Source organism: Homarus americanus, unplaced genomic scaffold (assembly GCF_018991925.1).
Source record: "Homarus americanus isolate GMGI-L3 unplaced genomic scaffold, GMGI_Hamer_2.0 scaffold46022, whole genome shotgun sequence".
NCBI lineage: Eukaryota > Metazoa > Arthropoda > Malacostraca > Decapoda > Nephropidae > Homarus > Homarus americanus.
The window spans coordinates 156,136-180,592 of NW_024713655.1; the positions used below are offsets into that span (position 1 = coordinate 156,136).

Sequence of the window (24,457 nt, forward strand, 5' to 3'; positions counted from 1 at the left end):
AATCATTTACAATCTTTAAAAAATCATTCACAATCCTTCATCATCATTTACAACCTTTAACAATCCTTCACAATCTTTCACAATCCATCAAAATCATTTACAATCTTTAAAAAATCATTCACAATCCTTCACCATCATTTACAACCTTTAACAATCCTTCACAATCCATCAAAATCATTTACAATCTTTAAAAAATCATTCACAATCCTTCACCATCATTTACAACCTTTAACAATCTTCCACAATCTTTCACAATTCTTTATATTCATTCACAATCTCTATAGTAATCAGCGTGATGGTCTAGGTAATGTGAGACTATAGTTGTAATATATTTGCATAACTGTGTACATTTTACCGTCCAAAGTAAGGCTCTATCCGTGCCACCGCCACTAATATAATCACGACGACTTGCCACAAATTACAGGATTAAAACAAATGATATAACATAAACGTAACGTAATCTAACCTAATCTAAATGTAATCTAACCAAAACTAATATAACCTGAACGTAACGTAATCTAATCTAATCTAAACGTAATCTAACGTAACCTAATCTAATCTAAACGTAATCTAACCAAATCTAACCTAATCTAAACGTAATATAACATAACGTGATCTAACCTACCGTGTTATGCTGTCGTGCTTGTCCTCCACACACACACACACACACACGCACACACACACACACACACACACACACACACACATGGTAGGCTGTTGTGTGTAAGTTTGCCATTAATTGAACTCAACTCAACCGCACAAGGTTGCATCACTAAACAGCTGGAAGAGATGACGTGGTTAGGTTAGGTTAGGTTAGGTTAGGTTAGGTCCATAGAAAAGACAAGATAATAAATCCCTAAAATCCCAAACAAACCAAACAAACAAACAAACAACGCCTACTAAAGTAAACTGGACTAAGTGACACACGTATGTATAGCCAAAACAAGTACTTGATTATCATGATTGTTTTGTGTGTGTGTGTGTGTGTGTGTGTGTGTGTGTTTAGCATGATACAAAAACAAAACAGGGAATCATCTTTGGGTTACACATACAGATGGGGGGGGGGGGGTTGTTGTGACACCTTCCTCCCCTCCCCCTCCCACCAGGTAACACACAGGTATGTTATTTTCCCACCTCCCTCATTAATTCTTCTTCACTCCATGTAATTAACCATACCTGACGTAATTTACTTTAATCTAATGCAATTTACCTTTTAATCTAACCTCCCAAAACTGACTACCTTACCTACCTAAATTATCCTATTAAAGTAACTTAACTATATAATCTATCGTAACCAGCTACCTAACTTTACCTAAGCTACCTACTTAATCATACTTAATCTAACTTACCCTAATCTTGTTTACCCTAACCTCACCTATTTACCTTATGTTACCTCGCCTACTTATCTCCCTTATCTTAACTAACATATCTCACTTAACTTTGCCTATGCTACCTACTTAAACTTACTTTACCTAGCCAACTTCACTAACCTTACCAAGCCTGCCTTACCCAAGTCACCTACCTTGAGGCGTGAGGATGAGGAGCGCCAGAAGGGTGAAGTAGTGAGTCGTGTCCATCATGGTGTGTCCTCACTCTACGGCCGGGAGCTGTGGTGCTGCCAGCCGTCTCCACATACAGCAGCTGTGGCACTCCTGACCCAGCAGATGTGGCACTCCTGGCCCAGCAGATGTGGCACTCCTGACCCAGCAGATGTGGCACTCCTGACCCAGCAGCTGTGGCACTCCTGACCCAGCAGATATAACACTCCTGACAGCACAGCAGCTGTGTCACTCCTGACAGAACAAAAGTTGTGACTTCTCTGACAGCAGGGATGACACTTACAGTACAGCTGTTTCCTTAATATCCTACAGATGATCGGCACAGCAATTCTATACCGATTCTATCTCTCTCTCTCTCTCTCTCTCTCTCTCTCTCTCTCTCTTTAGCTGTTTGTCTGTCTCGATCTCTCACCTCACGGCACTTTTCACAGCCCCGTCACGGGCTGGGATCAAGGTGTACTGCTGAGTGCTGCCCCGAGAGTCAGACACACGTGTCCACTGGCCACCTAAAGAGCCAAGGAGGCTTGACGACTATGTATATATGTATACAGTTTATGTATTGTATTTCTCCCGCTCCAAAACTTCACTTCCCAGGTCCTGGTGTATTGTGGGCGTCTAAAACATTTACGAATTTCTGTTGTCTTATTCTTTCGTTTCTAATGTCATCAGAAGAAACTCTTTATTCTTAAAATAATTCTCAAGTCTTTCCTCTTATCGTATCGTATTCACTGGACAATCAGATTTCATTACAAGTCGCTAGCCAGCCAGAGTTCATCAAAATTCACCAGTCAGGGCACTCACATTTCGCTAGCCGATTAGAATTCACCCAAAATCGCCAGTTAACGTTCATGACAGTTCTCTATAACCAATCAACGTTCATCACTTCCCCTTCTCAACACTGTGTAATGCTCCTCAGGATATTCTTACCATGCGTCTCTATAGCATCATTCCCTGTGGAGAAAAATATATCAAACTATATAAATGACAAAAACGAAAAAAAAAAAACAGTAAAAGAAAAAAGCGTGGAAGTCCAAAGTAAACATAACATTAGTTTTGGGACTCATAAACACACATTACGAATTCTCTCTCTCTCTCTCTCTCTCTTTTGTCCCTCTCTCTCTCCTAAAAACAGTATCATGCCTGTTTTAACACATACATAGATAACTTAAAATGATGATGTTTGGTATAATCTTGTTATCTTGTGTCAGGTGCAGAATTATAGGTGACATGATTTACCTTCATAACTTAATTAGTTCACGTATTCTAATGATGATAATTACCTATATAGTCATTAATTCATTTATACATATAATTTAATGTTAATACATTCTGATATATTTTTTGTTATGTTTTTAAAAGTACCATTACATAAATAATTCTTAATGAAAAGGAAAAATAAAGGTTAAATAATTAGGCACTTTACTCATTAACTCAACATTCAGTAATAATTTAAGTCTAATTAGTGCCCGATAGTCTTTTGTTTGTTTCACAAGTTTAATTACGTGGATAATAAATAAAACAAAATGTGGTTAAATTATTAGCCTCTGTAATCAATAATTCTAACATAACTGTTTCTTTTAATTAGTCTCCAGGTAAATTTTTTTTAAGGAGGTTGCTCTTAAAGTTTACAGAAATAGAAAGTAAATTGAAAGAAAAAGAAAAAAACAAGAAAAATATTGATCTATTTCGCCATTAATACCACATTTTTTTCCAGGTTCCATTATAAAGAGACTTCATTTTGGATCACCCTGTGCTTCAATGCCTTACCTGCAGACGTAAAGTAAACAACAACACCTGAAAACTAATTGATGTCGTACTTAATAATAATCAATTTGGTGATATTACAGATAGAACAGGTGTGGCAGGTGTACAGGTAGTGTGTAGAGGAGAGGCTTACCTGTCCGACCTCTGACACCTGTCCCTCATCTAATTTCCCTCTCTCTCCCTGCTTCTCTTTTTCTCTCCTTCCTCTGTGTCTTCTTTTTTCCCTTCCCTCCCTCCCTCCCTTGATTTTCTCCTCTCTCTCTCTCTCTCTCTCTCTCTCTCTCTCCATGCCCCTCTTGCCTTCCTCCTCCCATTCTCTCTCTTTGCCTCTTTCCCTCCCACCCATTTTCCTGGCTTTCTTTTCTCTTTCTCTCCCTTTCATCCTTCCCCTCCTTGCTTCCCTCTTTCCCTATCACTCTCCGTCTTTCCCTGCCCCTTTCCTCTATCTTATCTTCCTCTTTACTTCACTCATTCCCTTTATCTTCTCCTTGTTATCCTTCCTCTTCCCCTTCCTTCTTTCTTTAACTTTTATATTGTTTTCCCATTCTTTCTCTTCTCTTCTTACCCCTATTCTCTATCTTCCTCTTGTCTTTCTTTCTTCTCTATTATTTTCTCTTCCATCTTCGCTTTATCTTCTCCGTCTCTTTCCCTTTCATTTTCCCTTTCTTGTTTTGTTATTGTTCTTCTTTCTTCTAGCTCCTATGTTCTTCATCTCTTCTATTGTTTTGTTTTATCGTTTCATCATCATCTCCTTCTTCTCCTTCTCTTCCCTCTTCCTTCCCTTCCTCAAAATGCCTCTCTTCCCTTCTCTCTTTTTCTTTCCTTCACCTCTCTCTATTCCTTTCTTCTTTTCCTTCCTCCTTTATCCTACTTGGCTTAGCTATATACCCCCCTCCTCCTCTCCTCTTCATTTCCCCTTCTCTTCCCCCTTTTTTTCGCCTCCTTTTCTCCCAGTTCTTTTTCCTTCCTTCTTTCCTATCTTCTTGCTGCTTCACGCACATCTCTCAGCCCACTTCTTTACCTCTTTCGTTTCGTTTTCCATCCTCTGCTCAAATTCTTGCAATCTACTATTCGTTCTCCCTTTTTCTTCTTCTCTTCCACATTTTCTTCTTCTCTCCCACCTCTTCACTTTTCCACCTCATCATCATCATCATTTTCTTATTTATTTTCACCTCCTTTTCTTCTCCTTCAATCATCATCTTCCCCTTTTTCTTCTTTTCCACTCACTTCTTCCACGGCGGTGAAATTATCTTGATAGACAAACCAATGATAAAAATGTAGGTGCTTACACAGAGACACTGTTACGAGATTTTTTATATCATAGTTTCGGGTAAAAGTTCAGTACATTTCTTTGAATCGTTTTCTATGATGTAATTTTAGCACGCCATATACGTTTTCTATGTCATGTTAAGAGAGACTGTTTTAATTTAAGAATCTTTATGAATATTTTGGATTTAAGTCGTAAGTGTATTTGTAGGATTGGATTACATGAAGATTAGCCCCCCTAGCAGATTAAATACCCTAATGCTCCTTATGAGGGGATGGGTTAGGTTGGGTTAAGTTAGGTTATGCTAGGTAGGGTCGGGTTGGGTTGGGTTAGGTTGGGTTGGGTTGAGTTGGGATGGTATAGGTTAAGCTAAGTTAGGCTAAGCTAGGTTGGGTGGGATTGTGTTAGGCTAAATTTTTCAATGTTATCTTAGGTCAGGTCAGGTTAGGTTAGGTCAGGTCAGGTCAGGTCAGGTTAGGTTAGGTTAGGTCAGCATAAAGGTGTTTAATCATCAGGTGAATTAAGCTGAGATGATTAATTTGCAGGTGATCCAAATAAATTAACCTAAGTACACAATATAACTTTACAATTAAATAGTAATAATAGATATAAATATACAACAAAAAAAACTTCACGACAAAAACAAAACAAAAATACAAATAACAAATATATATCACCAATAAAACTTGAAAATTAACACCAATAAACAAACCTGGACCATAATATTATACAATTACTAACAAACACACGTACATAAATTGCACTTAAGTTTAAAAAAAAAGGTATGAGTAAACTTTATAATTCTAGAGCTTGAACTTTTAAACTTGATGTTAGACTTTGAAAAAAAAAAGAACTTAGGAGTGTATGGAAGATCAGAGAGGCGTATAAAACATTAAAAATCGTTAGCAAAAGACCACAACTAAAAATGGGAGGAAGAGGTGGATAAGGAGGAGGAAGGATGAGGAGGAGGAAGAAGAAGAAGAGAAGGCGAATAATGGGGATGAGGAGGAGGAGAAGGAGGAAGGGGAGGTGAATATGTGGGGGAGTAGGAAGAGCAAGTGGACAAGGGAGGAGGAGGAGGAGGAGGAGAAAGAAGAGAAGATAAATAATGAAGGAGGTTCATAAGGGAAAGAAAAAAAAAGAGGTGGATAAGGTAGGAAGTAGAAAAGGTAAAGAAATAAAGAAGAAGTAAAAGGGAAGAGGTAGGAAAAGGAAGGAAGAAGAGGAAGTGAAATAATAATAATATGAACAAATTAAACATGACATAAATTGTAAATAGATTTGGAGAAAAAAAAAATAGTATGAGCGTCTTAATTAGTGAGAAACATTAGTGTGTCGTAGTTAGTTGATGAGAAATATTAGTGTGTCGTAGTTAGTTGATGAGAAATATTAGTGTGTCATAGTTAGTGAGATTAAAGAATGGCCAATACCACCAATTTGAAGGTTTAAACAACAAAGAAATTATAGAGAGAGAGAGAGAGAGAGAGAGAGAGACGTAGATAGATAGATAGATAGATAGATAGATAGAGATAGATGGATAGATAGAGAGAGAGAGAGAGAGAGAGAGAGAGAGAGAGAGAGAGAGAGAGAGAGAGAGAGAGAGAGAGAGAGAGAGAGAGAGAGTCAGGAGCTATAAACTAGGTCACTCAAGAGCTATAAACTCAAATTACAAAGTTGTATTTTGTAACCCATCACACATCATTACACAAATACATTTACAAGCTGTATGACCCAATGTTTTGTCAGCTATGATCTTTAAAGCTAAAAGTTATGAAGACAAAAAAAGTTATGAAAAATATTTAAAAAGTTGTAAGACTTGGAAGAAGTTTATGAAGAAAGAAAAAAAAACACGTTATGAACAGGAATAACAAAGTTTCAAAGTAGTGTGTTGTGGCCACGGTAGTTACTCCCCCGCTGCCCAAGTAGTTAGTGAAAGTGGTTCCCATAGGCATGACTACTACCAGTTTGGGATCAGACCAGCAAAACCCGTGAGGTCAGGAGTCAAGTACTGTAACCACTCATCCACCGCAAAGCCACAAAAACACAGTGAAAGAAAACTACGAGGCGTTTATGTGGTAGTTAGTAGTCCGGGAATATTAACGTGTCGTAGTTAGTAGATGAGATTTATTAACATGTGTGTGTGGCGTAGCTATCAGGTGAGAAACATTAGCTTGAGAAATGTACTTAATGTATGAGAAATGGTGTCGTAGTCAGTAGGTGAGAAATAAATAGCCTATCGTGGTTAGCATGTGTGAAATATTAGCGTGAGAGGCATAGTTAATAGTGAGAAACATTTGTCTCATGGGTGTCGGATTTATCAAGGGATAAATATTGATGAGAGTGTTATAGTTAGGAAGTGAGAAAGATTAGTGAATGCCATAGCTAAGTGAGAAATATTAGTATGAGTATCGTTGTTAGGAAGTGAGAAATATTAGCCAGAGTGACATAGTTTGATGAGAAATATTGGTATTTATCGTAGCTAACAAGTCGGAAATCTTATCTGAGAAACATGAGTGTATTTCATGGTAAGGAGATAAGAAATACTAATATGGGTCACGTGGTCAGTAGTTGGAAGAGAATAGCCTAAATAACGTAGTTAGTGATGAGAAACATAATTTAAATTAATAACTTTTGTTGTGGTTGTAAGTGAGGAATATTAACATGAAGGTTGTAAATAATAGTGAGAAACATGGGTCACTTAGTTAGCAGGTAAGAAATAGCTAAATTGTTGTAGTTGGTAAGTGAGAAATAGTAACAAGTGCCGTGGTTAGGAAATGATAAATTACTAATATGATTGATGAGAAACATTATCATGAGACGTAATTAACAGCCGAAAAATATATCAGCGCAAATGTCCAAGTTAACAAGTGAGAAATATAAACACGTGTCGTAGTTAGCAAGTGAGAAATATTAATACGTGTCCTAGAGAGCAGGTGAGAAATATCAACGAGATGTTAGCCAGTGAGGAATATTAACGTGTCGCAGTTAACAAGTGAGGAATATTAACACGTGTCGCAGTTAACAAGTGAGAAATATTAACACGTGTCGTAGATGGTAGCTGTGAGAGATACACGTGTCGTAGTTAGCAAGTGAGAAATATCAACACGTGTCGTAGTTAGAAGCAGAGAGAGAGAGAGAGAGAGAGAGAGAGAGAGAGAGAGAGAGAGAGAGAGTGTGTGTGTGTGTGTGTTAATTATAGTATGATAAACGAAAAAAAAATCTGACTTAAAATAAGAAAATATCAGTAAAAAGTAATTAGTTAATGAGGGACTTTGCTCCTACAATACTGCCACAGTATTTTGTGATGGCAATGGAAACTTAAAACCAAATTATATTGAAACTTTTACAAAATCATTTCAATAGGAATCCCGTAAAGATAAGAAAATAATAAACTGTGTTGCGTAGTTGTACATATTTTAGTTATATATACCGTATATATAGAAAGATATAGACTATGGCAAAAGTATATAAGGTTTAATTTAACATGATAATAAGCAGAAATATTTAGACTATGGTAAAACCTATATAAGGATTAATCTAACATGATAATAAACAGAGAAATATAGTTTATGGTAAAAACTATATAAGGTTTAATTTAACATGATAATAAGCAGAGATATAGACTGTGGCAAAAGTATATAAGGTTTAATTTAACATGATAATAAGCAGAAATATTTAGACTATGGTAAAACCTATATAAGGCTTAATTTAACATGATAATAAGCAGAGATATAGACTGTGGTAAAAACTATATAAGGATTATTTGAACACATAACACGGAACACATTGCCTTAGATGTTAACAACTATATGAGTATACATAATATAGGAACAGTAATATATATTAAAATCATGGTAAAATGATATCATATAATGACATGCATTGAGCCGCTTTACATATTTTTTATATAAAATGACTCACAGTAAATGCAGAATTTACCTGACTCAAGAATGAAAGAATATTAGTAAATATTCTTCAGTCTACTGTATTATTTACGCATTATTAACAAAGAATAACCCTTAAGTTACCTCAACGTTGTAGTTTAATTACTTTTGTAGCATAAAAAAACATATATTTGTAACACATTAAATTTATCTTCTCAAACATCAATATAAACATTAGCAAGTTGATCAGAAGGTAACTAAACAGAGACATCAAACATTTATCACAATTCCCCCACAAGGATTTTTTTTCTTTTTTTTTTTAATACATAGTAGTAGTGGCTGTGGTGCAAGAACTACAGTATGTTAACTTATTTCTCACCGACGTCTAGGCAACTAACAGAGATGTGTTTCAAAACATTCACTCTATTTTAATCATATCTCGGCAGTAAGTCACTTCAGGAACTATATAAATCACACAACATAACACACTCGCGTTTTATACAAGTCCACTGTTGACCCCAAAAATATATTGGTAAGAAAAACAATATGAGGGAAAAATGTGTATGGAGCGGGCAGACGAACTAAGTTTATCCAGGAGGAAACGCGAGCGAGCGAGTGAGCCAGCTAGGGCAGAGCGCCTCAACCCCGACCCATCTGACTCACAGCAAGGCTGAAGCACGACTGACTGTACCTACCTCTCCCCGCTCTCCCTCCCTCTCTCTCTCTCTCTCTCATTCCCCCCTCTCTCTCTCATTCTCTCTCTCTCTCTCATTCTCTCTCTCTCTCTCTCGGCACCTCTCCCCCTACTCTTACCCTCTTCTCCTCATTCCCTTCTCACAGACCCAGGCAACAAATTCTCCCCATCCCCCACCCACTCCGTCCCACCCATTCCTCCCAACCCAGCCACCTGCCTCACCTTAGGACAGGTGAGAAAAGAAACTGTTTCTGTGGCTTTCGCGTCAAAACATATTGAAAAAAAAATCTTCGTCTGGCATAAAGTCAAATAAGCATTTTTTTTTATTTAAGATGAGCTAAACTTTAACCACCTAAAATTAGGATTCAGTCGATTTAGAACCATAGAAAGAGTGTCAGTATTGAAGTGCACTTTTGAATAATCTTAACGCAAATATTGCCATTTTTGTGTAGTTATGAGACAGACGGACCAAACAAGATCTTGCCTTCCAAAATTTAAAGTGAAGATTATAATAAATTAATGTCCATAATTTAGTATGAAACAAGCGTCAGTTGTCTACGAGTGTCATAAGGTTAACGTTTGCTGTCAATGAGTGTCATAAAGCTAACGTTTGTTGTCTACGAGTGTCATAAGGCTAACGTTTGTTGTCTACGAGTGCCATAAGGCTAATGTTTGTTGTCTACGCGTGTCATAAGGCTAACGTTTGTTGTCTACGAGTGTCATAAGGCTAACGTTTGTTGTCTACGAGTGTCATAAGGCTAACGTTTGTTGTCTACGAGTGTCATAAGGCTAACGTTTGCTGTCTACGAGTGCCATAAGGCTAACGTTTGTTGTCTACGAGTGTCATAAGGCTAACGTTTGTTGTCTACGAGTGTCATAAGGCTAACGTTTGCTGTCTACGAGTGTCATAAGGCTAACGTTTGTTGTCTACGAGTGTCATAAGGCTAACGTTTGTTGTCTACGAGTGTCATAAGGCTAACGTTTGCTGTCTACGAGTGTCATAAGGCTAACGAGTGTCATAAGGCTAACGTTTGTTGTCTACGGAGTGTCATAAGGCTAACGTTTGTTGTCTACGAGTGTCATAAGGCTAACGTTTGCTGTCTACGAGTGCCATAAGGCTAACGTTTGTTGTCTACGAGTGTCATAAGGCTAACGTTTGTTGTCTACGAGTGTCATAAGGCTAACGTTTGCCGTCTACGAGTGTCATAAGGCTAACGTTTGTTGTCTACGAGTGTCATAAGGCTAACGTTTGCCGTCTACGAGTGTCATAAGGCTAACGTTTGCTGTCTACGAGTGTCATAAAGATAATTCACTGCAGTGGTTGATACGGTTCGGTCAATGAATAAAATGGGGTAGGGAGGGAGGGAGGGAGAGAACGAGGGAGGGAGGGAAAGAATGGAGGGATGGAGAGAATAGAGGAAGGAAGGATTGAAGGAAAGGATGGAAAAAATGAAGGGAGGGAGGGAAAGAAGGAAGAAAGGAACGAAAGAACGATTGAAGGGAAGGAAGGAAAGAATGGAGGAAAGGACGGAAGGAATGGAGAGAAAAGGAATGGAGGGAAGGTAGGAAGGAACATATATACCAAGGTGTTAACGGTGGTCTGGGGGTTGATGCTGATACAGGGACAAGAGGAGGATGACCCAATGGAAATTCCTTCCCTGTAATACTGTGGCTGATGTAGTTAGAATCCAGGTAAATTGGCGCCGTTAGGACAGCCAAAATTGGTTATAAGAATAGGGAGAGCGGTTAATAGTATAGTGGTAGTATGTGACGCCAGTACACCCTCATTGTCACACCTCTAACTTCATTGTTTGTTTGGATTACGTAAAATTGTTTCAAGTGTGTATAAACTCAAAATTAACATACGTCCATCTTTACCAATACCTTTTAACTAGCTTACTATAAATACGATGACAATTGGTTAATACATCATCTCCCCCCCCCCCACCTCCTCCCCCAATCAAAAAAATATAAGCATCTCAAAGTTTTCTTCATACGTAATTTGCGTCTAAATAAGTTAGTTTGAAAAAATTCGGATTAATGCAAAGGAATTATTTTATCGAGGTTTGAATGTCTTTGAGAAGATGCCTGTGTGATACAACCAAGTTATGACAGGAGAGGATAACGCAGGACACAGAAGGAATTGTTAATTTGAGAAGAAAAAACTAACGTGATAATGTGGTTTTATCACTATAAGATAACTTCCTATTGACAACTAATTCGCGAGACTCACCCTTGTTGTCGCGAGTGTTAAAGTCTAGAGTGTTTGGTAATAATCGACAACAGTTTACAAGATCAGGGTTTTCCCGGGTGGCGAGTTGACAGCGGTAATACTGTGTCTTGGTGGTGGTAGACCCGACAGCCTCCCCCTCCGAACGAGACAAAGTTAAAATTATAGAGATCCTACTTTAAATACACATCATCATACTGTACAGTGCTTGCTGAAGCATGAACAATGAACAGTAAAACGTTTAGAGCTGACGCAACATCATCATTGTAGTTTCAAAATTAGTAACAACAAAACTACTGGTACTGTTGAGCTTCCCAGTCTATGCTAAAAACGTCACGAATAAATATAATACAACTGCTCGGTGGTCATTCCCTGGAGTCTGTAGGTAGATAATAATTTTGCTCACACATCGAATACACCATAATCATCGGCCTCCGTTACGAGTTCATCGAATCGGGTACACAGGAGCTCGTTCCCGTCACGTGTGATCTCCTGGATTATCGGCTCATAGAATTTCCTAACCAGGTGTAGTAGCAATGACTGTACCGAAGGCCAAGTCATGATCGACAGCAAAAACCTGGACAACATGGCCTGCACCGCAGTCATAAATCCTGGTTCAATTCGGTTTGTTTCCTTGGATGTTGCAACAGCTTTGCTCAGTGCCACCGAGTTCACAGACAGACCAGAAAGGAAGCCCATCTTGGCTGTCCTCCTCCACTCTTCTTTCAGGTCTTTGTAACTCCAGTCGGCAACAGTGGCGCCCATCTGCGCAGTGGCATTTGTAAAGATCGAGTAATAGCGTCGCAGGATCTCCTCTAGATGGTTCCTCCGGAGGGCGAGTGTGGAGGAACTTTGAAGGAAGAATTGTAGGTCCAGCACAGGTGTGGTCCATTCTACTGCCTCCCAGTCGATAATCATTATATCCTCTATGGGTGCCTCACCGTCTGTCTCACTGCTTCTGTGTTTAAACATAATGTTGTTTGACCAAAAATCACAGTGACAAAGACAGAAAAACTTTTGTCCATTTCGATTCATACAGAGTGACATATAATCGTTCAATATAGACTCCTTAGCCATTTTCATTTTCTCCAAAAAGACATTATCCTTCTTGGGCTCTAAAATCTTCATGACGCCCTCATAAACAACAGTTAATATTGGTCTTTTCACGGTGTAACTGTTGGTGTTTAACTGAAACGTTGGAAATTTCTCAAGAAAGTTGTGGGTTCTGTGATAGGCATAGGAGACGGCATGCAGTCTGGCCAGCTGATCGACGGCCACCAGGATGTGCTGTAGGTCAAGGCCCTGTCGCACGTCCTGAATGGTGAACCCAGCTGGTGCGAGGTTCTCCATCACCAACACATGTTCATGATCAGTGGACTTACCATAGATGAATCCAGGGATGTTTATTCGATATTTGTCCTTTGCAAGTTTAAACTGGAAATTATTCAATTCAGTGATTATATCAGAATATATTAAAAATTCCTTTAAGTCGCCCTTCATGCTTTTCACGAACTCCTTATTAAAGATGTTGCCGCCGAGGAACTTGGCTACGAGGCTGTACTGGGTAGAGGAGGGAGGTTGGTGGCCGTCACCCGACAGCTGTGCCTCCACCTCCATCTTCACCAACTCTGAGCTGAAGTTCTCACCAGGTTTTGTGCCTGATAAATAATATATAAAAGAAAACGATATTAATCAAACGGTTTTTTTTTACCTGAGGGAGAGATACCGGGTGGAGGCGTTGTTGTTTATGGTGGTGATGTTGTTTATGGTAGTGGTTATGGTGGTGGTGGTGGATATGGTAGTGGTTATGGTGGTGGTTATGGTAGTGGTGGTGGATATGGTGGTGGTGGTGGATATGGTAGTGGTTATGGTGGTGGTGGTGGTGGATATGGTAGTGGTTATGGTGGTGGTGGTGGTGGATATGGTAGTGGTTATGGTGGTGGTGGTGGATATGGTAGTGGTTATGGTGGTGGTGGTGGATATGGTAGTGGTTATGGTGGTGGTTATGGTAGTGGTGGTGGATACGGTTGTGGTGTTTATGGTGGTGGTGGTCGTTATGGTGGTGGTGGTCGTTATGGTGGTGGTGGTCGTTACGGTGATGGTACAGAGAGTGATGGTGGCAGAGGTAGTGATGGTGGTGGTAGAGACAGTGGTGGTAGAAGTGGTAATGGTGGCAGTGGTAAAGGCGATGGTGGTGGTTAGGTTGGTGGTAGTAGTGGTGGTTAGGTTGGTGGTGGTGGTAGTGGTGGTTAGGTTGGTGGTGGTGGTAGTGGTGGTTAGGTTGGTGGTGGTGGTGGTGGTAGTGGTGGTTAGGGTGGTGGTGGTAGTGGTGGTTAGGTTGGTGGTGATGGCAGTGGTGGTAATGGTGGTAGAAACAGTCGTGGTGGTAGTATAAGTAATGGTGGTGGTAGTAGAAGTAAAGTTGGTGGTGGTGGTAGTAGTGGTGGTGGTGGTTTTGGCTATAATGTAAACAAAATTATACATTCAACACTGGACAATTATACAGCCTGAATTATACAACTTTATATAACTACAATACATTAAGTCATACTATGAGTGTGAAGTATTTATTAGATGAAGTAACGCATTGAAATACATTATAGTGAAGTTAATTTTCTACATACGGGTTGGGGTATAAGAGGTACTGTTTGTATATTTTAGTGGTGTGTTGGGACGATCACTAATGTAGTACATCAAGAGAGACTATTATTAATGGTGGCATTAATGGACCCTACTGAAGTGGCCTTAATGGGTCATACTAAAGTGGTCCTAATGGTCTCTACTAAAAGTGGTTATAATGGGTTCTACTAAAAGTGGCTCTAATGGTCTCTACTAAAAGTGGCCATAATGGTCTCTACTAAAAGTGGCCGTAATGGACTCTTGTTGGTGAATTTATCGTAGTGTTAAACAAGACATCCTCAGTGTGTGACCTTGTGGCAAGCTTTACATGGTGTCTATGTAACGAGTGATCGAACACGTTCCTCACCAGTGACGCTCCTCTCAACTTAACAACTCCCGGGGTTAGTCTCGCCAAATTCAATTAATATTTACCTAGCATTTATTGTTATCGTGGGAAGTTAAGAGGTGTACAGTATGTGTGTTACTTGTGCCACATGTGTTATCTGAAATATTGATTCATAAGTTAATGTATCTTACAACTGGTAGCGAGGGATGGAGATTGGCTTCACCTGTTACAACTGGCAACAACTCGCCCAGCACAAGAGACAAGAACTGACCTGGGTTGACCTGGAAGAAGGTGACCTCAACCTTGGTGCCGGAATGCTTTCTGGATTCGTGTTCACTGAGTATGTCCTCCAGCCACTCCTTAGAGATCTCCAAACTGTTCCTGGGAGACTGCATGTTGACCTTTGACCTCCCTTGACCTGTTAATTACGGGTACATAATATATCGGTCTTTGTGAATAGTCATCATATTTATTTATTTTTTAATTAATTATGAATCTAGATCATCTCGTTCACTTTACATTGTCAACAGCGATGATTCACTCTGCAGCACTTGATCAATGATTAACACCCCTGATCAGATAACACTTGAACTATTAAGTAATATGAGTAACCAAACCCTTGAGACATTAAAATATGTCTCACGGTGAGCGGGAATGAAATTATTGTTCAGTATCTACAGTTTATTATTTATCAGTACATTAATCTATAAAACAAAATCGATCGATTCGTTATCTACATGAAAACAACACAGTCCGTAACACCAGGAGCCTCACAACGTTAGAGTTGGCATTTGTCAGAAAGAGTTTATCTGATCTTTTAAGAGACGGGGATAACGTGAACGTGTAATGACTGACTAAACTCTTCATTTTTTCCTCTTCCTTGACTTGTAAACCACGTCCACGGGGGAGAGGACGACTCCCTGATTCTTAACATAGTGTCGTAAAGAATGGAAGAGGAGTGAGGAAAGGAGTAGGTTGAAGCCCTCAATTGCTACAGTGTGTTTAGGCGTGAGGTTTGTCCTTCGTCACCTAGCTTAAGGTATACTACTACTATTACTACTACTACTGCAACTACTACTACTACTGCAACTACTACTACTACTACTAACAATAATAATAATAATAAATACTAATATAACTCTTATATTATCACTATCAATGTCTTATCATCATCATCATCATCATCATCATCATCAAACAACGATATACAAACTATATAATTAAAACTAAATTAACTGCAACCTTGAGATCATATTATTGCCTCATTCTAACCTTCCAGCCATGACTCTTAATCACTGATAACATGACCACACAATCTACAATAGAATTTTCCTAAAGTAGAGTACATACTGTGTTTAGTTATCTGGTGAAAAGAGAAGTAGCGTATGATAAAGGTCAGGTTAATAAGATAACCCACAACCTACGTATAACACGACTCACTTAACCACAACAACCACAACAACCACAACAACCACTATAATAGCGTATATCGTTTATTTAAATACTCAGGTTAATCAGCATATATATATATGTAAATTCTCTATAACTGGAATACTAGACAAAATAAACCTGATCATTAAAGAAAGAAAGGACTCCAGAAATTAAGATATAAACACAGTTGACAATTAAATAAATGATTGGCGATTGATAAGGACAACGTATTAAAACAGATTGACTCTCAATTCCTATTAGTTATTAGCGATTTCCTTTTGTCAACACCTCATCTTCCTATCCATCTCCTTCCCTTTCTTGATGTTATGATTTATATGAGGAAAAAAATCTATGAATAAATCGGTAGTTTCCCTTGTGTCCCTAATTACCTGTGTCCCTAATTACCTGTGTCCCTAAGTACCTACGTCCCTAATTACCTGTGTTCCTAATTACCCGTATCCCTAATTACCTGTATCCTAATTACCTGTGTCCCTAATTACCTGTGACTAATTACCAATGCCCCTAATTATCTGTGTTCCTAATTTCTCTGTATCTCTAATTACCTTGTGTCCCTAATTACCTGTGTCTATAATTACCGGTGTCCCTAATTACCTGTATCCCCAATTACCTGTGTCCCTAATTACCCACGTCCCTAATTACCTGTATCCCTAATTACCCATATTCCTATTTACCTGAATCTCTAGTTACGTACGTCCCTAATTACCTGTATCCCTAATTACCTGAATCTCTAGTTACCTACGTCCCTAATTACCTGTGTCCCTAATTACCTGTGTACTTAATTACCTGTGTCCCTATTTAACTACTGTACCCTTCAAAGGCCACTCATTACCAGAATCACTTTCAACTCCGTCCACCACACCGCACCGCCCCCAGTATAATCTGTCTCAGTCATTTAGCTGCCCGACATTCAACACAGCACATTCTATCAACATCATCTACGACAGAACGATGGAAGCTACTGGTGGTTGTAGACGATTACCTGGAATTTAACTTCTACAACAATACATTACGACAACGACTGAATTTTTATATTGTTTTATCTGCTTTCTTCTGCATCTATATACTACCTGCTTACCTGTGTTGTTGCCCCTATCCCTGCTTACCTTATGTTGCTACCTCTATCCATGCTTACCTGTTGTTTCTGCCCCTATCCCTGCTTACCTGTGTTCCTGCCTCTATCCCTGCTTTATCTGTTGTTCCTGCCTCATACCTGCCTACCTGTTCCTACCTCTATACCGCCCACCTGTGTTCCTCATACCTGCTTACCCGTGCTACCCTATCCGCTTACCTGTTGTTTCTGCCCCTATCCCTGCTTACCTGTGTTCCTGCCTCTATCCCTGCTTACCTGTGTTCCTCTTTACCTACAATCCCGCCTGAATATGTTCTTACCTTTAATCACTAATAAAAGTTCCTTCTGGTTTCGTTCGTTCTAGGAGGTTATAAGAACACCTCTTCCCAGTGGAGCAGGTAACAAGACACTGATAACATCTGTTTGTCTTGGCCACCTTGATAATGAGAAGTGATAGTGAGATGGTTGTAGTCGAGTGTGTGTGTGTGTGTGTGTGTGTGTGTGTGTATTGATGATAATGATAATGATATAGACAAAAATACGTGTTCCTTTCATTAGACGGTAACTTTTCATTTACAAGTAATTTGCGTAACTCACCTCTGTGTCGTGGGTGGTGTTAAAGTCTAAACTGTTTGTTAATAATCGACAACAGTTTACATGAATAATATTTTCCCTGGTGGCGAGTTGTCAGGCCTTGTAGTGGACCGTCCCTCAGCCTCTCTCTCCACCTGGTGACGGCCCGGGCAAGACAACGTTAAAATCAATGGTTCCCACCTGAAGTATACATCACCATACTGTACTGTATACCTGAGTTGTCTATACCAGAGGTCAGTGTGCCTTGGTGTCATGCCACATAGACCCCTTCACAGGCAATCATTATGGTACCACCTCACTTTTTTCCCCTTATCTTCGAAAGAAATTAAGATGCCATCCCCGATTTTAACTTCGCTGTAGAACGTCAAGAGAAATCCCCAACCTTGTCCACATCCCATAAAAAAAACCTCAGCACCATTGATGAACAGTGGCTATACAAGTAACAGATCCGGTTGAGCACTTCAGAATAAATGTTTATCTACCTGTCATTAATCGTCTGAGGCAGGAAAAGTCTTACTGGTCTAATAAGGAAAACTCTACCAAGAAAACTGGTATCTGAACCCCGACGACTACAATGGTGCAATTAACATACCGAGCTGAACTGTCTGTCGTAGATGAGACCGAATTAAAAGAATAACTGGCTGTCCATTTCATACAAGTGCATCGACATTTGTTTAACGCACTTCCATCTTAACAAGAGTATGACTGCCAGTGATGATGAAAATGATGATGAGGAGCAACAGTCTGTGAATCATTTTGTATACAAGGGCGACTGTTCAAACTGTCGAGGCTGCACTCCTCAACTGCTTATTGGATACAGGTCTCATTGTAGCAGTTACAACAATCTGTTAGTGCCTCAATGATATGCTCACCCTTCCTTGTACTGTTGTCTCATGTGAGGGCATTCTCAAAACTGTGGTATTGAGAACTCTACTTCAAGATCATCTGGGGGCTTCAATATGATCGACGGAACTTATTAATGAAGAAAACACAACCATAAGCAATCTAGTGACTCGCTTCTATGTCTTCAGAAATAAAACAAAAATAATGTTTATCTTTTGATTTAGGTTTATGTCCTGATTTAACAGAGCATATATTCTAATCTCGACTATTTCAACTTTCCTTTCATTGTCATAAAATAATGTCACTATATTTTCTAAAGATACACCTTTCTCAAAACTGTATGTTATCAAGTCCTTACACGACTGTCTAAATACAACTGATCTGTTCCATTGGCCTAAGAATTTTATTGAGGTAATTTATAATAAACTGTTATGTGTCAAATTATAAAAGTTTCAACATGTACTTTCCTAAATAACCGAACAGATGATCAACACTTTATTTAAAACTGCATAATCCCGAACACTGACCATCCCGTCTGGTCTATTACACATGCCGAACTGTATACCTGCATTGTCAATATACATCTCAAACCAGCTGTAAACTTGAATAACGATTTTACTGAATAAATAATATTAGTCCCAATACTATTAAAATAATAATTATTTTTATCATACGTAAAGCTGCTTAGTATCACACCTGTTTTGTCTGTAGAAAGCTGTACGAACTTTGCCATCACAAGTGTACTGGAGATGGAGCTTAGTGACCGTTGTACCACACTGAACCCACTACCTCACATGATGAGTAATTTTTTGCATAAAATCACATAATTTTCATGTCTGAGTATTTAATATTACAGTCTGGTCTGTATACAATATTAACCCCTTATTTCTAGTTTTCTTTGGTGCTCAATGTCCTTCTGGGGTAACTCTCATACTTTCGCTAGTTGCAACAAACACAATGAATATTTTATAAATTCAATGATTTTTTATTTCACTTCTGAGGAAGAGGTTGTAATGTTAGGTAACTATTCGGTTTAGCACATGACCTGGACTTCAGGATAATTTTTTTTTTCATATTTAATTTAATTCCGATTCGATATTCTTCTATAGTATTTCTTGTGCAAATGAACAGTTATGGAGCTACAGGTATGTCCACCCCTCCACCCAACAACTTTGAAGTCCACAAAAGTGGGCAAGGCTCTAAATTAAGAAGGAAATTGTAGAGTGAAGAGGGTTTGGGGGAACTACCGAACCTTATAAACCTAACCTAATCCCCTGACCGTCACATCATGGTTGGTAAGGGTTGTATTATAGTCGACACACGCTGATTTTAATTGATCCAAATGTTGCTTATATCTCTGTCAGCATCAATTTGCACAAAAAAGTACCATATAAGAAACTCGATTCAGAATTAAATCCTATTTAAGAAAAAGCTATCTTCGTCCTTAGGTCCCTGCTAATCCGAATATTAACCAAAGTTTTTAGCAAGCGATTTACAGTAAAAAAAATTAAAACTGTGAAACTACCTCGGCTTTTCTTCGGATTTCATCAAGACGTAGTCACGTTAAGACCACATTACCACATCTATTTTTCTCTTTAGTCTGTTATAACTGTTTGTACCTCACGCAGGGCCTTGCCCTAGACACTGAAACCGAGGTCATTTAATTGCCTTTTCTTCACTCAGAAATTTTATAAACTAATTTATGAGGACGTAATTCTCAGAAGAGGTCATTTTTTTTCCTTCGGGGAATAGCCCACCTGGAAACAGGTCATTGACCCACAACGGGGCCAAGAGGGCGAAAAAAATAAGAGTAGAAAGACTATTAATCTACACCACAAAGATGCCGGAAACCAGCTTTTTGAAGTGAGACAGATTGTATGAGTATGGAAACACTGAAGAAGGCAGAGCATTCCACAGTTTGGCTGTGTGAGGAAAGAAGGATGAACTATAACGGGTTAATCTAGTGTGACCGACATCCACAGGGAAACGGTGGGCACCGCGGGCAAGACAAGTGTTACGAGAAATTACACAGGATGCCAAATCCACCGAACATTGCCCGTTAAAGTAATAATAATAATAATAATAATAATAATAATAATAATAATAATAATAATAATAATAATAATAATAATAATAATAATAATAATAATAATAAATCAAGAGTGAGAAACGATATACAGTATGATTATGTTGTGTTGTCAATAGTAAGAGAAACAACTGAGACCCTGCAATTGTGTGTAAATGAAGCAGGAAGGCAGATCAGCAACCTGGGACTTGGTCACAATTTTTCGGGATGCCATATGGCAGCAGGGTCTACCATTAGACAACACATTATGCTTCCAATATCTTCCTAGGCGGTAGTACCTCCCTGTTTGATAGCTGCCTACAACTAGTATTCCTACTACAACTAGAAAAAAATATGAGAAATTTATTAAAGTTTAAAATATGTCTTTTAGTAATTAAGTCCAAACTAGACCAACATTGCCGTGCATGCTCAGTGTTTGCCATGAGGGTGTACCACTCAACCCATTAGTAAACTGACAGGAGACAGAGAGAATAAACAAGTTACTCCTACAATGCCACGTCTGCTATGTAGTCGTCAGAGAAAACGGGCAAAAGAGGACGAACCAAAGCGAATATAACTGTCTGGTGATAACGTGGATTTATATTTAGTAAAATCATCAAAGTTGTAAGTAGTAGTAGGCAGCTACCAAACAGGGAGGTACTGCCACCTGGGAAGATATTGGAAGCATAATGTATTGTCTGGTAGACCCTGCTGCCATATGGCATCACGAATTGTGACCAAGTCCCAGGTTGTTGATCTGACTTTCTGCCTCATTTACACACAATTGCAGGGTCTCAATTGTTTCTCTTACTGATGATGATGATGGGATGGAGAGAAGAGAGCCATTAGCTCAGGAATGTAAAATTTAGGAAGTGGGAAATAAAGAGGAAGATTGATAGCAAGTGAGCTGCCCACCTTGCGGGGACGGGGTTAAGTATGTAATGTCAGCATTTCAGGTCCACTACAGCAAGGGAAGGGAAGCTAAGCTAATCTAAGCTAAGGTAGTTTGTGTCTCTTGCTTTCCATTATGTATATAATGGTTCTGCTTCTGTGTCGTCGTATGTTTTGCTCTTTGGCCACCAGTTGTGTGTTCTGGTAATGTCTTCTTGCGTTAATTGTTGGAATAAGGGGTTTTCTAGTTCTTGTAGCTTTTCCCATATTGCTAATGCTTGATTATGTGTTCTGATGTTGATTGTGGTTAGGTTATGTTGTGTGTGTAGCTCACTGGAAGTTTTGGTTTATGGTGGTCAGAGTTTTGCTGCTCTCCCTACGTTTTGGACTGCTTGTATTTTGAGTTTATTTGCTTTTTGTTATAGTGTTGAATGGAATTGGGGGGTATTCCAGGTGTGGTCTGACTAGTGCTTTATAAAGGTGTAGTTGTGTATTGGTGTTTAATTTACGCAATCTTCTGAGTTTAGTTAGTTGGGTCTTGGCTTTTGCAATTCTTTCTGTGATATGTGGCAGTATACCATTCCTTGTAATTTTGAGGCCAAGGATTTTCCCGTTTTGCGTATGGTATATTTTGATTGTTAACCATGATTGGATAGGGTCTAGTTTTAGCTATATGAATTATCTTTCAGTTTTTGCGTGTTTGTTTTAATTTTCCATTTCCTTTCAGAATTGTTTGTGGTTTCTATTTCCCTGCCTGCTCTGATTGCCATCATTTGTTTGGATTTCCCTGGGTATTGTGTGATTTGGGTTACGTCGTCTGCATATGTTATGTACTCTGAGTTTCTTGGTTTGGGCATGTCCGCTGTATAGATGATATATAGTGTTGGTGATATGTTGCTGCCTTGGGGTACTCCACTATAAAGGGTAAAGTTTTGTCCTATGTAGATGTCGATGGTGAGTTTGGATTGTCTGTTGTCAAGGAAGGTGCAGAGGAGAGCCAGGTGTTTCGAGGAGTGATATGGGTCTGTAGTTTTCTGCCTGTGTTGGGTTCTTTCCTTGTCTTGGAATGAGTCTTATTTTTGCCATTTTAAATTTGGATGGGAATAATCCGGTTGCTATTGACGCATTGAAGATATAGGTAAGCTGTTTGATCATTGGTGGAGGTATGTTTTGCAGTACGGTTTTGTTTATTTGACTTGTTCCGGGCGATTTATTCATGAAGCTGGCAATTATTTTTGTGATGTCGTGTGTGGTTATTGGAGCAATTAGTGGGTTGTTATTGTCTAGCGTGTTGAGGTTGATTGTCCGGGATTGTTGACACCTGTCTGTGTTTTGGTTCAAGTGTGTTTCCACCAAGTGTTCTGTTTCTCTGCAGATGTTTCTGTTGTCCTCATCCGTGATTTAGTAGATGTTGCTCCAAAATGTTCTGAATATTGGTTCTTCGAGTTTTGTATGTTATCTTTTTGCCGTTGTTGTCTAAAAGGTATCTGCTCTCCTCTGACTTGGTTCCCATGAGATTGCTTACTTTAGTCCAGAAGGCTTTTGGATCTTTGTAGTCTGTTTGGGTGTTGGTTATTAGTTGGTTCCATTTCTCATATGTGTTTTATTTTGCATCTTTCTAGTAATTCGTCTTTGAGGTTTCTATATAATACAGTGGGTTCCAGCCGTGTGTTTTTTTATAAATTCATGTAGGTTAGTAAATCTGGTTAGCTCTATTAAATGAATATCTTGGTGTCGAGGGAATTTGTATTGGAGATGTGGAGAAAGTTGTTATTATAGGTATGTGGTCACTGGTGGTGGCGGGTCCAGGTTTTATGTGTGTGTGTGAAAATGGCGGTGTCTGTTGGTCAGAATTATGTTAGGATTCCCAGTGTTTCCCGGTGTTATGGATATTTGAAAGTTCTGAGCCTAGGTGTGTAATGCTGCCTTGCTCGATTAGGTTGTGCAGTACTCCTCCAGCAGGGTTTCTGTTGTGATGTCCAACGGTTGGGTGTCGAGCGTTTAGATTGCCTAGGAAGTATGCCGGGCTGTTTCGTCTGATTAGATTTAGGAGGTCTCCCGTTGGGATAATTGGTCTTCTGAATGGTAGGTATGGTGTTCCTATTATTATTGGTCCTTTGGTGGTGTTTATTTCTACTGCCAGGAAGTTAACTTGGAGGTTGTCAATTATTTTGGGTGTTAAATCGTTCGTTTAATTGCTGTCTTTTTTTTTGACAACACAACATACATACAGTATATCGTTTCTCACTATTGATCTTTTTTTATTTGTTTATTTCTTTATGGTTCTTTATTATTATTATTATTATTATTATTATTATTATTATTATTATTATTATTATTATTATTATTATTATTATAATCAGCGTTGTTATTATGTGACCTGTGCCCGGGTGGACTAATCCCCGTAAAAAAAAAAATATACAGATACAGCATATATTGAACACTATATGTATACAATTCGGCATGTACAGTACTGTACAGTATATAGATAATGTAGGTAAACAGTTTAACACACCGTGTAGATAGATTGCAGTACAAACAATGTGATTATGTACCCAGAGTCCTCCACAAACACAACGGCTAATGCTACAGACAAATCTCATCACGTTGTCTGTCGCCCGGAGTTGAGTTGAGTTAGGTTAGGTTAGGTTACTCAAGCATCATATAATTCTCGGTCTTCGAACACAGGATAAGAAAATTCGACCAAGGTTAGGCATATGAACTACTATTTCTTATCTGTCTGTCATAAACAATTCGTGGGAGGAAGAATAGCAGCAGAAACTCATGCTCAGGCGAGAGAGGGACGCACTTCACTGATGGGAACAGAAACGGACCAAAGATACGGGGAAAAATACCACATAACTCAACACTCAACATCGGAATCATTCATAAACGTGGTTATGGACGTACAGTTCCGTTCAGAAGTTCATGGTACACTAGCGGTGAAGGGTGCATAGTCTGTTGCACCCTTCCTGGACGACAGGTCACTACGCCGACCCTCCCACCAACACACACAGTGGAACTGACACCGGACCAGTGTGAGTCGAGCGAATACTTATCCAAAAAGAGATTGGAAGGATATTAATGTGAATATCGGCCAACATTACTGCTGATGGATGATGAAGATGTGTTAATATTTTGATTACGAGAGCAGAAATCTGTAGTGATAGGAGTAGTTAT

General features: G+C 38.9%; 1 protein-coding gene across 5 annotated transcripts in view; it reads right to left on the reverse strand.

Moving 5' to 3' along the window:
* LOC121874595 (protein amalgam-like) overlaps positions 1-17,306 on the reverse strand; it is a 37,538-nt gene extending 20,232 nt beyond the window's left edge. For 3 of the 5 annotated variants that reach the window (XM_042378832.1, XM_042378839.1, XM_042378816.1), the window contains exons 1-2: positions 9,057-10,174; positions 1,523-2,510 (exon numbers count right to left, since the gene is read on the reverse strand). In XM_042378832.1, coding sequence (XP_042234766.1) covers positions 1,523-1,580 — 58 coding nt within the window. In that variant the 5' untranslated portion in view covers positions 1,581-2,510; positions 9,057-10,174. Of the gene's footprint in view, positions 1-1,522; positions 2,511-9,056; positions 10,175-10,665; positions 13,057-14,634; positions 14,782-17,204 lie in introns of those variants that run through there. The other 2 variants (XM_042378847.1, XM_042378824.1) reach the window with 2 other exon arrangements.
* Positions 17,307-24,457: the final 7,151 nt, after the last annotated feature.